This window comes from Microtus ochrogaster, unplaced genomic scaffold (genome assembly GCF_000317375.1).
Source record: "Microtus ochrogaster isolate Prairie Vole_2 unplaced genomic scaffold, MicOch1.0 UNK4, whole genome shotgun sequence".
In the NCBI taxonomy this organism is placed as follows: Eukaryota; Metazoa; Chordata; class Mammalia; order Rodentia; family Cricetidae; genus Microtus; species Microtus ochrogaster.
Window position 1 is genome coordinate 6549418 of NW_004949102.1, and position 15834 is coordinate 6565251.

General features: G+C 43.2%; 1 protein-coding gene across 1 annotated transcript in view; it reads left to right on the plus strand.

The window, feature by feature from the left end:
• Strip2 (striatin interacting protein 2) overlaps nucleotides 1–15834 on the plus strand; it is a 41795-nt gene that overhangs the window by 14863 nt on the left and 11098 nt on the right. The window contains exons 9-18 of the mRNA XM_005365764.3: nucleotides 136–339; nucleotides 1409–1644; nucleotides 1912–1977; nucleotides 2347–2410; nucleotides 3094–3165; nucleotides 6212–6286; nucleotides 6853–6950; nucleotides 7405–7531; nucleotides 10200–10300; nucleotides 14618–14684. Coding sequence (XP_005365821.1) covers nucleotides 136–339; nucleotides 1409–1644; nucleotides 1912–1977; nucleotides 2347–2410; nucleotides 3094–3165; nucleotides 6212–6286; nucleotides 6853–6950; nucleotides 7405–7531; nucleotides 10200–10300; nucleotides 14618–14684 — 1110 coding nt within the window. The remainder of the gene's footprint in view (nucleotides 1–135; nucleotides 340–1408; nucleotides 1645–1911; nucleotides 1978–2346; nucleotides 2411–3093; nucleotides 3166–6211; nucleotides 6287–6852; nucleotides 6951–7404; nucleotides 7532–10199; nucleotides 10301–14617; nucleotides 14685–15834) is intronic.

Below are 15834 nucleotides of genomic sequence, written 5' to 3' on the forward strand. Positions count from 1 at the left end.
ACACACACTCACACACACACACACACACTCACACACACACATACACACACACACACACTCACACACACACACAAAACATGCTCAGGGCTGACCAGCTGGCATTGGATAACCTCCCTTTTCCTTTTTACTCTTTAGTTTACACTTGGTGGATTTGAGCATCTGCAGGCTCTCAAAATACAGAAGCGTGCAGAGTTGGGCCTGCCTCCACTTGCTGAGGACAGTATCCAGGTCGTAAAGAGCATGCGTGCTGCCTCCCCGCCTTCTTACACTCTTGATCTGGGGGAGTCTCAGCTGGCCCCTCCACCGTCCAAGCTGCGGGGCCGCCGTGGTTCTCGAAGGGTATGGACCAAGCATATGGTAGTATTGGAGTACTGACTGGTCAAAAATCAAGATTCTAAGATGCTTTGGATGTGGTGATAGGAAAGGGCAGTAAATGGCCATCCCAGGTTGGCTCTGTAGCCGAGGTGGCCCCTGGCCATGTATTATTCATCTGAACCTCAGTGACTAGAGTTGCTTAGCCTCCTAAATATGGGTTATGTTAGAATTCTGAGAGTAGGGACCCTGAAAAGAGCACCTAGCAAACCCACATGTCTATCATGAATCACTTACCATTTTCTTGGCAGCAAGAAGTTTTATTTTGAGCCACAATATTCCTTCTGGCCTTGGACACAAGCTTACACTTGTGAGATGGCTGGTTAGGGTTCTAGGTAGCGTATATTACTGAGAAAATCTAAGTAAGTTACATTGGGCCACGGCCATATTTGCATGAACTCACCTGCCTGACTTCCCAGAGTTTACCAATTAAAGGTGATGGAGCCACACAAGCCGGTCTAAACTGTAGGCAGTATGATTTTTTTTAAACCTTTCATGTTTCATAAAGTAATGCTTACTCATTGTAGAAAATTTGGAACAAATATAAAAATGTGACGAAGAGAGAAAAATCACCCACAAGCTTAACAACCAGAAGCAGTGACTGTTAACTCTTTGGCCTATTTCTGTCTGATCTTTTTTTCTTTATGCAATAAGATTTAGCATTCTAAACTCAGTGGCAGCAAGCTTGTGTCCTCTTCTTCATCAGTCAGCCAGCTGGTGTGTGCTGACAGAAAGCAAACTCATTGAATGTTCACCTAAGCAGAGCATAATTAGGGAGGGAAGTCTGGGTGTGGGGAGCACCAGTGCTTTCTGGAAGCTGGCTAGCTACCACACTGGCACTCTGTATGCTCTGTTTACTGGCCACGGCCATTTTTCCCGGGAGCTGCTTTTCCTAAGATTGAGTTCAGTGAATTGTAAGATTGAGATGGATAATGGCATGCTCTCATAGTAGGTGGGTTTCCTGAAGTCTAGAGAGAGTGACTTCAGACAAGGTTGCCATACACCCTTTCTAATTCCTCTCTCCCACCACCACCAGCAACTCCTCACCAAGCAAGACAGCCTGGACATCTACAATGAAAGGGATCTCTTCAAGACTGAGGAACCAGCCACAGAGGAAGAAGAGGAGCCTGCAGGTGATGGAGAACGAGCCTTGGATGGAGAGTTAGACCTACTGGAACAGGATCCTCTGGTGCCACCCCCACCCTCGCAGACACCTCTCTCTACTGACCGGGTAGCCTTTCCCAAGGGCCTTCCCTGGGCCCCAAAGGTCAGGTAGGTTTAGTGGCACCAGTGACCCTGAGCTTTGGGATTTCAATCTCTTCAGTGGTGGGTGGGATAGCATACATATTCAGTGTTCCTTAACCTGGTGTGCTGATCAGAACTCCTGGATTTGAAGTGCCTTCTGTTGATTTCTGTGTTCTTCCACTGCTCTAGTCCTTCAAATGAAGGATCAGGAGCCCTGAAAGGTTTTCTTTCTCAAGGTTGTTCTGTTTTGCTTTCTTCCTCTCTCTGGTATCGGTCTCTTCGCCATCATCTCAGACAGAAGGACATTGAACACTTCTTGGAGATAAGCAGAAATAAGTTCATTGGATTCACCCTGGGGCAGTAAGTACTAGATATTCAAAACTGAATAAAGTATGTCATAGAAGGCCATGAATCTTCCCCACTAGCCTTTGTAAAGCTAGAAGAGATTTTACTGTCAGAGGTGTCATTAGGTCACATATTCCTTTAAGTGGCAATCTGTTATCTGCAGGTCAAGTGACTATAAGAGACTATATGATATAAATCTCCTAATTTTCAGAAATGCTTCTGTGTGTCATTGTTACTTTTGTGACCTTAAGCAAGATGATGGACCAGGAACTTTATATAAAAAGGCATAGGGTACCAGGGATAGATGCTAAAATGTGTGGTCCCTGTGATTTCAGAGTTTTCTCTTCTGTTAGGCTTATGGTCTGGTGTTTTGGGATCCTACAGGGACACAGATACCTTGGTTGGACTACCTCGACCCATCCACGAGAGTGTGAAGACTCTAAAGCAGGTAACCAGGGTGGACTTTCATTCCTCAGGGATAGGGAGTCATCAGTTAAGTCAGGTTATCACTACTTTGCATACTCTTCCAGATATATTCAGGACCTCCTGCATCCCCTCTGCAGGCCTTTAGGCCAAATAGGAAGTCAGGTGTCTCTCTACTTACCCAATTTCCTACATTCAGATCAATGAGAAAACAATTCCTTTCTCTTGTTCCTTTCCCCTCCTTCTATCCTTCTCTCTCCTTTCCCGTTCTGTTTCCTTTTCTTGTATTTATCTCCCCATAGGTTCACTAGCTTCTAAAGCCCAAAGACTAGGTAGGAATCATCTTTATCCAGTTACGTTAAACACAAAGAATGTGGAGTCATCACTCCTTACACACATGCATGCACATCAAACCTGTCTGGACAAAGGTCTACTCTTGACTTCCCCCTGCTCTTTAAGGCTAAATGACTAGGTATTTGCTAGTATCCGACAAGTATGGGAATGTGATGCCCAGAAACATTGTTTATTAAGTGCTGCCCAGTGGTAATTATGCAGAAGAGAATAGAGTCTTGCTTCCAAAGGTTTTATGTCTGTTTGGGATGATAAACCCTTGGGAGATTTTCCTATGAACAAGGAAAGTTACAGAAGAGCCGGGACACGTGTGAATTAGGTTCTCAACCCTTGTTGATGTTTTCTTATCTTTGCCAGCACAAGTATATCTCCATTGCAGATATACAGATCAAGAATGAAGAGGAACTGGAGAAATGTCCCATGTCTTTGGTAAGCTAAGGGCTCTGGCATATAGGAGGAAGGAAGAATGAGCTCTGTCTGCTGTCCTGATACAGAACATGCACTGTGTGTGCACCCATTCATCTTGTTAGGCTCTCACTGTGTGTTATAGAAGACAAAGGCACACAATAGTAAAGCTGGGAAGGGAGTTAGTTAAACAGAGTGGTAGATCCCATGGAGATAATTTAAATAGGATAATCAAACTATCTGTTGGCTATTTTGGATTGGGCAGTTGCGATAGATGAGATATCTAAGAAGGTGACATTTAACCTAGATCTGAAGTACGGGAAGGAGCCAGCCATAGGAACATCTGAGAAGAAAACATTACAAGTAGAATCTGGGCAGAAGAAGCAGGCACAGAGAACAAGAGGCAGCAAAAGAAGGCTGTTGTAACAACCCATGGGTAAGGGTGGGGTTGTGGAGATGACTTCAGACAGGAGGCCTGGGGACACATTAGGTAGGACCTGTTAGCAGAGGTAGGAAGCTTGAAGTTGATTTATGGTGCAAAGGGCAACCTTTGGAGATTTTAAGCAGAAGAAAGGCATTGTTCTTTGGTTTTAAAAAAACACCATCAATTAAGCAAAGATCAGACCAAACAAAGAGAGGAGGCATTAACTCACTCAAAATAGTTAAAGTGAAGTTGATGTGACCTAAACTAGGGTCATAAAGTAGGTGAATTTGGGTGATATTTTGAACGTATAGTTGACAGGACTGCAGTTCAATTAGACATTTATCAAGAGGCAAAGAGAAGAATCAAGAATAAGTGTCACCTGGAAAATAGGAGGAGTATGAAAAATCCTGTTTGGTCTACTAAGCTTTAGGTGTCCGTTATGTTCTTGGGAAGAGCTGTTGGGAAGTTAGATGTAGAGTTCTAGAGTCCTAGGGAGAGTCATTGATGTTACAGCGTTAAGTACTGTAGAAAAGACAAAGAGAACCCAAGGAAAGTCCCTGAGACACGCCAATGGATTAAGGGAGGGAATTAATGAGTTAGGAAAGAAGCCACAAAAAGTAAGAAAAATACCCAATGAAGTGGAAGAAAATTTAGAAATCTGATACGTGACTGCCTGGGCCAAATGCTGCTGAGAGATGCACGTGATAAGAACAGAAGGGCCTATTGGATTGGGCAGGATTAAGATGATTGGTGACTGGGTTAAGAATGATCACAGCGAAATGGCAGAAAGCCATGCACACTGAAAAGGAATGTGAAGAAAAGAAGTATACAACCAACAAGTGTTGTAAAGAAGGAGAGAAAAATGGAATGGTAGCAGGAGGAAGATGTGGGATAAAGGGAGAGTCTCATGCTAACACGTGAAAATCTATGGTGTCTATGTAATCTCAGGACCTGAGAGATAGAGGCAGAAGGAGCATGAGCTCAAGGTTTTCCTCAGCTACTTATCCAGTTAGAGGCCAGCCTGGGCCCACTTGAGACCCTGTTTGGAAAAGAAAAATGAAATGAAATGATCAGAGTTACTAAAGATCTAATGGATTCTGTCAAGAGAAAGGAAAGAGTATAAGGGCTGGAGAGGTGACGCAGTGGTTACGAGTACTTTCTATTATTCTAGTCGACCTGAGATCAATCTCCAGCATGCACATGGCAGCTTATAACCGTCTGTAACTTTAGGTCCAGGGAAATCTGTGGTGGTTTGAAAGACAATGCCCGCCCTCCCAAAGAGAGTGGCCCTATTAGGAGGTGTGGCCTTGTTGGAGGAAGTGTGTCACTGTGGGGTCAGGCTTTGAGGTCTCTTTTGCTCAAGTTTTGTTCAGTGTGACAATCAGTCCACTTTCTATTGCCTTCTGATCAAGATGTAGCCAGCATCATATGTGCATGCCCACCTCCATATTCCCCTCCATGATGATAATGGACGAAACCTCTGAAACTATATACGGGATCCCAAGCCCAAGTAGAGGCTTGATTTATGTTCTACACACAGAATGTCATCTGATGTGTCAGAAAGCAAGTAGAGACTGGCAGATCTGATATTCCAGAGATGTAGTTTATCTGTCTGATAACTCTATTTTTGTGAGGCAGAGCCAACAACTTGAGGGGGTTTGTTGAAAAGAACAAGTAGTAGGCTTTGTGGGGAGCAGGTAAATGCACATGCAAAGTTACCAGGCTCTCTTGAATGCCTGGCACTGAAGACTTGTATCCATTGGCCCAATTATTCCCCTTTGCCTCCAAGTCTTATGACAGTGACTCTTGCCCTGTAATAGGGGGTCTCAAGGGAAAAAAGGACCACATTGCCCAAAGATTTCAGTGAGGCTTGGGCTGCCTCTTGAGCATCTGGGACCGCTGCTTCCCCTATTCTGATAAAGGGATTCACAGGGATCACAAAGAAGACGGGGATATACATGGTCCAATTAGGAAAGTGATGTTGATGAGGGTCCTAGAGAGGGGATTAGTTTCCAACCCTTTAAAAGCTTCCTTCTTAATACTCATCTCATTTCTCTGACTGTGAGTTACTTAATTCTATCACTAACCCTCCCTATTGAATCGCCTACCTTTTCTTTTCCCCCTTTCCAGATCATAGAAAAACTCAAGTTCTTGGTTGATCTTTGATTAACACCATGGAAGTGCCTCTGTGTAGGGTATCTCAACGTGTCAGGTGTATTATAGCCTAGGTTAACCCCATGTGAATGAATTAGGATGGTGTGTGTGTGTGTGTGTGTGTGTGTGTGTGTGTGTGTGTGTATACGAAAGCAGTGGTCTAACCTCACTTCTAGGCTAGAGTTCTGACTCCTGATTGAGCATGTGACATGGAAAGTGTGATTAATTGCAGATGGCAGGAAAACTAGACTCAGCAGTTTTGGGGACTGGAAAAAGATATCAAAGATCACTTAAGCCAGTTCAAAGAAAAAGAACTAGAGCCTAAAGAGGAATGGTCACTCATCCTAAACCAAATAATGAATCATTAACATAGTTAGGACAGCATCCCAGGGGTGTCACCCAGTGCAGTTCTCACCAACCAACATGTGTCCTGGAGTATCCGCAATGTAGCCTGGGTAATCTGTGAGGGTTTTGTTGTTGTTTTTGCTGTAGGGAGAAGAGGTGGTACCAGAAACACCATGTGAAGTCCTCTACCAGGGCATGCTGTACAGCCTCCCTCAGTACATGGTAAGAGCAGGCTGGGCCATAGCTGCCCTCTCTGCTAAGAGGAATGTAGAATTCTGAACTTTCCTTGTGGCTTCTCTTTGAGTGCCACTCTCCCTAGCCTTTCTACTGGGGTCAGGGGTGCAGAATAGTAAAGTCTACATATGATGCATCAGGTCCTTTCTGCTAGCTAATTACCACTATCGTGAGTTCTGCCACTGTCTGCCATGTCTTTGGTAGTCTCTGGTTAGGAGTGGTGAAGATGCTGACAGGGAAGAAGAAAACTAGGGGAGAATGTTATCTCTCTGCATTGCCCCTCGCACTTTGCTCTTTCCGTGCTCCCTTTAGAAGCTTCAATCCAAAAGTAAAACAGCCTAGAAGCTTGCTTTGGCCTCCCTCCTTGGCTTCACAGACAAGCATCAGGATAAACACTTGTTTGCATCCTATACACTGGCAAGGCTTAGTCACTGAAGGAAAATCTTAGATAAAGGCTTTGAAATACCTTTCATTGGTCTAGAGAGGTTAAGAAGAGCCACTGTTCTACTGAGTGGGATAGACATGGTTGCGTTTCTTGTTTTTCTATCTCCCAGATTGCTCTGCTTAAGATTCTGCTGGCTGCAGCTCCCACCTCCAAGGCTAAGACAGACTCTATCAATATCCTAGCAGATGTCCTGCCTGAAGAGATGCCGTGAGTGCTTCCACTGGGGCAGCTGCTAGACACCAGCGTCTTGTCTTCAGGGCCTCTCTGTTAACACTTACAGAATTGTCCTCAAAGAAATCTCTCCTTCTCTGCATGTACCTCCTGTCCCCTGCAGGGCCTCTTACTGTGTAATTCAGAACTAGAGTCCAACAGATAACCTCAGTCCCAGTGACTAAATGCCAGATATATGGGTTGACAGTGCCAATGGGTAAGTTTATCAGAGATAGGACACATCAAAAAAGAGATCATGGAAGCTTTTTCCTGGACAGATTCCTAAATGGGAGCTCCGTAGGTTTCCCTGGCACAGAAGTTCAAGTTTCCTGAGTCCTGATCCTCATATATATCTATATCTATATCATATCTAGCCCAAATACTTGGGTTTTTCTTTCTAGGCCTTCCTCCATCAGCACCTCTATACTGATGTTTCATCTCTCCCTTGTAGCATAACTGTTCTCCAGAGCATGAAGCTGGGCATTGATGTGAACAGGCACAAGGAGATCATCGTAAAGAGTATCTCTGCCCTGCTCCTTCTACTGCTCAAACACTTCAAACTCAACCATATCTACCAGGTGAGCAGGTAGGAGTGCTGTGTCACAAGCTTCAAGTATTCCTCATGCCCTAGAGAGGCAACACAAGAATCCTTGCACTGCTGACCATTCTTTGGCCTTTCCTTTACCCTCTATTAGAAAGTCCAGCTATTTGTTGCATGAGTATATGGTGAGGATATGGAGTGGGATGTGGGAGCCATCCTAGGATAAGACACAAAAATCTATATTCTTTGTAAGTTAGCTAGGGATTCTTAAGAATACTCCTAGTCAGTCAGAATCAACTCAACCATTCCAGAAAGGTCACTGGGTATATTGACGATGCTTTTCTGTCTGTGAAGCACTTTTCTGATATTTGAGGTATAATTCCAAATGAGGACAATTCAGGCTTTTACAGGTCTTACAGTCTTGTAACAGATACATAAATGTCTAGTTATAGAGTGGTGTGATACAGGTGGGTACTAGATGCTGTAGAAATACCAATTCCAGACAAGAGGTGCCTTTTAACCTGAGTCCCAGAGAAGAAGATTAGCCAGAAACTGGGCGTTATCAAGGAAGAATAAGAACCAATTCAATGCCGGGCGGTGGTGGCGCACGCCTTTAATCCCAGCACTCGGGAGGCAGAGGCAGGCGGATCTCTGGGAGTTCGAGGCCAGCCTGGTCTAGAAGAGCTAGTTCCAGGATAGGATCCAAAAAAGCTACAGAGAAACCCTGTCTCGAAAATAAAAAAAAAAAAAAAAGAACCAATTCAAACAGAAAGGCTAATATGTGAAATCCCAGAGGAGAAAGAACAGAATATTTTTGGAAACTAATTAAATGTTGCTAGAGTTCTGCTGTAGAGTGGGGATGATAGAGATGTTCTGGTAATGCATGAAGCCACAGGGGTTGGCAGGTAGCATATATCTGATAGCACACAATTATGGAATACCTATGACGTGCTTGACATCCTACAAAGCGTTTGTGAGCTTCTCACCCCTAGGATACTTTACTTTATCCCTGTTTTTCTTTGGGGGTGGGGGCTGGTTTTGTTTGCTTGCTTGCTTGCTTGCTTGCTTGCCTTTGTTTTGTTGTTTTGAGGCAGGGTCTCACTGTGTAGCCCTGACTGTCCTGGAACTCACTCTGTAGACCAGGCTGCTCTTGAACCCAGAGATCTGCCTGCCTCTGCCTCCTGAGTGCTCCAGCTTATCCCTGTTTTACAGGTGAGGAGACTTGAGTTAAAAGTCAAGACCTTTTTTGCTTTGCTTCCCCACAAAGACATTGTTTGTCTAGAGCCTGTGGGCGTCGCCAAGACACAAGGACAAGACGAAGACCAGTAAATGGATGCTTCTTTGAGGAGAGCTTGAGAATGTGGACGTCTTCGCATCTCTGCCCTTCTCATTTCTTGTCCCATCTTCCACCTAAGCACTCAGAATAAAGCCTGATATGAGAGTGAGTCATCAGTGTACAGGGAAGGCCGCTGCAGGGCCTGTGGCCCTGTGTGTGCTGAGCAGCATCAGGACTGGGAGGAGCGGAGTGGTTAGGAGACACTGCCCCTCTTCCACGAGAATGTGTGTTTCTCAATGTTGCTCTTAGTGGGCAGTAGATATATCTATAGCCAGACCAACGAATGTCCTGATGGGCCTTGCCACAGTGTATGTCAGTGTGGGTAAGTCCTAAAAGAGGCTGGGCGTGGCTCAAATTTTAAAAACTTCCCATCTTTAGATAGTAAATATGTACGGCTCCTTTGTCTGGGGCTTCAGAAAATTTTGAGCAGAAGTGAGAGTGGTGGTGGCACAAGCTGACTCCCCACCGCTGGCCACATATTCAGGCTCAGAAAGCAGCTCACTTTTCTGACATGGATACTTCTCACTGACGACACAGAGATAGGGGCTTAAAACACCACAGTTCTCTGCCTTTTCAGCCTTGTTTCTGTATTCTGCCAGTATTCTAAGTTCCTAATTTGGAGGCAATTTTTTTTCTTGGTGCTTCTCAGTGCATAACAAACAAAATCCAGGGTGACTAACTCTATAACATTGCTTTTGTGGTTACTTACCCCAGTAGATCTTCTGAAGGTCATATGGATTTAAGAGAGCCAAATGGAAGCCCAAGTAGTGGTTTTATCTCATCAAAGACATCCTGAAGATCTCAGTGCAGTGTCTGCTGGCTGAAGAGACTCTTGTTCACTCATTCACTTATACGTTGATATTCTAAGTATTAGAGATAACGTCATATTCTGGACAGACTACCAAAGCCTACATTCCAGTGGTTACTATGTGCTGTCTCCAGCCTGCTGCCAGCAGTTGCTAAGAGTTAGTTGCACCTGTCCCTGCTATATCAATCACAGCTGAAACACGAGCCAGAGATTTGGTGTGGAAACCAGCTTCCTTGGGGAGATTTTCTTTCCCACTGAGCTGAGGAACAAAACTCACAGCGATTCTTGCTATTTATCTGGGGTGTGTTTTTCTTTCTAGTGTGTTTGCTATGTGGCTTTGATCAAGAGCTGTAGCATCCACTGCAGATTGTCCTGCGTGTAAGATAGGCTGGCTGAAGATGAGTGTCCCCATTTCAGAGACTTACAGACTGATAACATGGTAGACAGTAGCTATCCTTGGGAATGGACGCTATATTTGTATTTCCCTATCTCTTTTTTTCTTACATGTTTTATATCTTCCCCCAAATAAGCAAACTTTTCTGCTTTGATCTTTTCATTCAGTTTGAATATGTGTCACAACATTTAGTGTTTGCCAACTGCATCCCCTTGATCCTGAAGTTCTTCAATCAAAATATCCTATCCTATATCACTGCCAAAAACAGGTATGGACTCTGGACAGACTTCACGGGGTACTGTGGAATGAGTGAGAAAATCCCTCTATCTCTACACCTTTCATTTCTTCTGGCGTCCCTAGTCCCTCCTTTCTTAGACCTTTCCCTGTGAGATTCAGTTCTCTTGCAGTATTAACTGATAGGAAGATGTGATTTTCTTCTCTGTGTAGACTTTACATATTAATAATTTCAAACCTGAAAAAATATTTTGAAATCTAGTTACAAGATAAAATTTCCAAGATGAAAGAACCTAGAGATTTTGTGTTGTACAACAGCCCTTTCGTCTGAACAGCTCTGCTCTTAATGGAAATCATAGGCTGCAGTAACTAGAAGAGTTGCACAGCTTTGTAAACAAAAAGTGCTATACAAAATTCATGATGATGAGAGCATGAGTCCTAACCACCAGACACCAGGGGTTCAAAACCCGTAGTCAGCGGTGAACAACGACCTCTATGTGGGTAGATCAATTTGTAGTTTAAAATACATTTTTTTAAACTTGTTACTCTTTAAATTTTTGTGTTCATGCATATGTATGGGTGCACACATGCCAAGGCATGGGTGTGGAGGTCAGAAGACAGCTTGCAAGACTGGGTTCTCTTTGCTGTAATAGGAGCAGTGGGCTGCTTCCCGCCACCCGGCTAGCTTTACCCGAAATAATTACACAGAAACTGTATTCTTTTAAACATTGCTTGGCCCATTAGTTCCAGCCTTTTACTGGCTAGCTCTTACATATTGATCTAACCCATTTCTAATAATCTGTGTAGCCCACGAGCTAGCTTACCAGGGAAGATCTTAACCTGTGTCTGCCTGGAGTGGGAGAATCATGGCGACTCCTTGACTCAGCTTCTTTCTTCCAGCATTCTGTTCTGTTTTCTCCACCTACTTAATTTTCTGTCCTATTAAAGGGCCAGGGCCCTTTAATAACCAATTTATTTAACCAATGAAATTAACACAAAACAGAAGACTCTCCCCCATCATTTCCCCTTTTTCTGTTTAAACAAAAAAGAAAGGCTTTCACTTTAACATAGTAAGATTACATATAACAAAATAGTTATCAAGTAAGAATTACAGTTACAATAATTATATCTATTTTATCTTTTATCATAACTAAGGAAAACTATAACTATAACTAACCATTTTTCAACTCTATCAAAGACTCCAGAAGGATATAATATTACCTAAGCAAACAAGAAATCCAAAGCTCTAGAAATGACAGAGACATCTCGCTGCCTGTACAGTCACCCAAAGCTCCTCTGTACCGTTGGGGCATCCATCTTCAGCCTTTAGGACCATAGTATCCAGCAGACTTTTCCATGAAGCAGGAAATTTTAAAGACAGTTCAGTCACTTTCTGCTGTGTCTTGCAGAATGTCTCACAGACTCTTTCATGAGTCAGGAACCCTGAAAGACCATCTCACCTTTAGGAAAGTTCAGCAGTCCTCTCTCTGCAGGTTCTTTGTGTCCAGTTTATGCATCAGTCCAGGCAAGAGCAGTTTCTTGCCCAAATGGCTATCAAACTCCATAAGGAGCCTCTTCGATGCCCATCTTCCTCTCAAAGTAGATTGGTGCTGCCAGGAGCAGACATGTCTCATTATCATGAAAAGCCCTAAGTTATTAAAACATTTAAATGCCATATTCTGTAGCCTTTGAAAGATATGAAGAATGCCTATCTAACTGAAATATATCTTTATATATCTAGAAAATTAACTAACATGACTACAAGCTTGACTATTATTGATGATTATCCATTAACAACCTGTATTTCCTAATTATACATTACATTTTAAAAATGAACTACACAATCACAATACCTTAATCAATATCAGAAATACATATACATATAACAAAATTGCCCTTAAAATCCACACCAATGCAAATTATTTATACCTATATCATATCCCCCTTTAAATGTAAAAGAACATTTATAAACCATATTTGGGAACATGGGCGCAGTTTTTAATGTAACGGCGTAAATAAATGCAGACAGATTGTAAAAATATATACAGCTTTAATGGGGAAATAGACTTACAGAACCAGGAAAGCAGAAGCGGGGCTGGGAGCACGCTGCCAGATTTATAGGTAAACATTAGCCCGAGGCGAACACGCCCCCTAAGGGGCTGGACTTATCCCTACATCTCTTCTTCACTGTAAGTGTCCTGGTGATCAAACTCAGGTTGTTAGTATTGCCATTAGAAGCTGAGCTATCATGCCGGCCAAAAAATATAATTTTACATTCATAATTTCACTTAATATTAGCAATGCTAGGAGATAGTATAAGTTTTGTTCTCATTTTGCCAGTTAGGAGACAAACACAGAGAGGTGAACTGGTTTTCTCAAGAATAACAAGATTATGAACCTTCAAAGAAAGATCAGTGAGTAATGGGCCACAGAAGCATAAGGACTTGAGTTCTGATCCCTATAACCCATATACAAAGTAGGGTGTGTCAATATACATGTATAATTCGAGCACTCAAAGGGTGGAGACATACAGATCCGAGAAGCTCACTGACCAGCCAGCATAGACAAGTCATTGAGCTCCATGTCTAATGAAACCCTGTCTCAAAAAGGCAAGTAGAACGTAATTGAGGAAGATACCTGACATCAACCTCTGGTCTCCACGTGCATGTATTCACATGTGCCTATCCATCTGCACACACACATATGCACACCTACATCCTGTATACCACACATGGAAGATTAACATGGTAACCTTTTAAATAAAGACACAGGCTTTTCTGTGAGTACAAATTGCTTTCTATTCTTCAGCTAATCTGGGACTGGGGGATTATAGGGTAGATCCTTATTCTTTAATTTGCTTCCACAAAACTAGTATAGCATGTTAGTCGGTAGAATTTGCCAGAATTCCTTACCAGAGTTCCTAAAGTAGATAAAGACTGATGTCTTCCTTGGGGTGACTGGAGAGGAAGAGGGGAAGGAGAGGGGAAGGTAAGTGCTTATTGACTCTGCTTGAAATTCTGCCATGGAGTGACAGCCTTGCACGTACATTGCCTTTGAAAAGCCCGAAGCCAAGAAACCTGGATTTTAAGTGTGATAGTTTCTCTGGGCCACAGAAATTGCACTTTTAATATAAATGAGACTATGTCTTCTAACTATATCACAGAGCTAAAATTCAGTTCGCGGAGCAATTATAGCAAATTCCATCCTTGATTTTCTGCCCCCATTTCCTAGTTGCAACACCTGTTTTTATATGGTTCTTTATAAATGGGAGATAGGTAGAGAAGTGGATGAATGAGTCAATCCAGAGAATCCAGACAAGTTAGTTAGGATGATGGAGTGAATGGGTAAATTCACTTCCCTCCCCGAGTTGATCTTTCTCTCCTACCCTGGTTTGTCTAAGTTATCTTGACCTGGGTTTCTTGAACAGTGGTAAATTTCTAGCTAAATGAGTGATTTGCTTTTAGAAATTTTGACTTTCAAAATGTAGAGACAGGCCCAAGAATGCTCCTACTCAATTGATAGCCCTGGCTTTGCCAACATCCTTCGCCTATCTCCAACTGCACTAGTTGAGATAGATTAGTGCTGAAATTTCATTGACTTTTAAAAACAGAAGGAACATTAGGAATTAGCTAGCCCAAATTCTGCATTGTACTAGTAAAGTGGAGAGGGAAAAAAAAAAACCATCCACTTATTGACCACGCCCTATTATTATATGGTACCTTATTTCCTTTCGTGACCCAAGCCCCATTCTCTGGGCTCACTGCAGAGCTTGTGGCTTCCCTGTAATTCCCTCTGTTTGGGGACAGACATTATTCTATACCATACTTGGGCTAATGTTTGATTAGCCATGCTATCAGTTGCCCTGTGCTTCAAGATTTCTCTAGGGTGGCATTGGCAGTTACCCCTAGAGTTCCTGACTTTCAGAAGGATCAGGTGAGAAACACAAGCGATCTTTTCATCTTCATATTCACAGGTTATTATTTAGTAGACTGTGGGCAGCATCTCTGGAAATATTAATATATTCACATACACAGTTAAATGCAGAGGCAGATGCACTTAAGTTTATATATTTCCTGAAGAACCTAAGAGACCTAAGAAGGAAAGGGGCTGTCTTTTGGCTTTAACTCTTTTTGCATCTATGATGTAGGAGTAGCTTAAAAGAACTCCATGGTTCCTCTGTGACTGAGATGAGATTGGAGTTGGAGTTGCCCTCAATTTCAGCTGAGGTCACTAAGCAATTTGAGAGACACATGGAGTCTGTTGGGAGGAATAATTCCTGCCCTTTTCAGAGGCACCATTTCCTGCTGCTGCCCTTTACCTAAATTTTGTCTCTTGTCTCTGCATCTTGCAGCATCTCGGTGCTGGATTACCCATGCTGTACCATCCAGGATTTGCCAGAGCTGACTACTGAGAGTCTGGTAAGCAGATGAGGATTTGTGGTCTTTGATGACAGAGGCTGGCATTTGTTTTTCATGTCTTCTCCAGCCCCATGACGCCATGGTTTGGGAGTATCAGATCAATGAGGCATATTGGCAAGGGCACAAAGGCGGCAGGGGTTTAAAGCTGCTGAAGGATTTGGAAAAGCTGAGCCTAGCATCTTATACAGAAGAGGAAAGAGTCCGTGAAAATAACTGAGAAGGAGAGGGAATTTGGAAAGATAAGACTGAAATACAGTATCTGTGCTAAATAGTAGGAGAATCTCTTCTGATGTATCACACACACATAAAAAATCCATCTTTATGTTGTGCTATAGGCAATTTGCTTCTCATTTTCATGTTAGTTATCAAGCCCAGGAGTTATGTATTTTAGAAAATTTCTTTCTTCTTTGAGGCAAAATTCAGTCTAACTACTGAAGGATAGCTCAGGAAGAGCTACATTCTGAAGCAGGTCTAGACAAATCAGAAAAGTTCCTCTGAATTATTCTGAAATCCCTGAAACTGCTTGGCCAAACGCGTGTTTAAGGTCTGCTTTATCCTGTGTTGCCACAGCTCCTCAGATAAACTGCTTTCATCCTGTTGCACTGTAACAACCTCTAACTTTCTCAGTTTGACTGCAGACTCTTAGAAGGGAGAGAAGGTACCATCTCATATTTTTATAACCATATAGCCTAGCACTATGTCTGGTATATTGATGACTTCAATAATGCTAAATGATGTTACCTATGGGTGCTACAGCCCTTTGTCCCCCAACTTTAATATCTGCAAAGTGCTGAATCAGGAAAGCACACTGTAAAAATAGAAAAGTTTCTCCTGTGGCGCGGGTTTTATAAACCCACAGGTTTCGTTTTGGGGGTAGGGCATGTTGTTCTTTTTTAAAAATGCTCCAAGATCCCCCGTGGCAGTAGGCAGCAGAAATGCTGTAGGTCCCAAATAGTGGCAGCGGGCCATGTGGTGGCAGGCAGCAGGCCCTGGGAGCAGCCAGTCCCAGGCAGAAATGGCTGCCGGTCCCAGAGCGTAGCCCGAGCGGTGGTGGTGGCGGGCCATGTGGCGGCAGGCAGTGGGCCCCAGGCAGAGACGGCTGCTGGTCCCTGAGCAGTGGCTGGTCCCAGGCAGGGAGACACATGGCGGG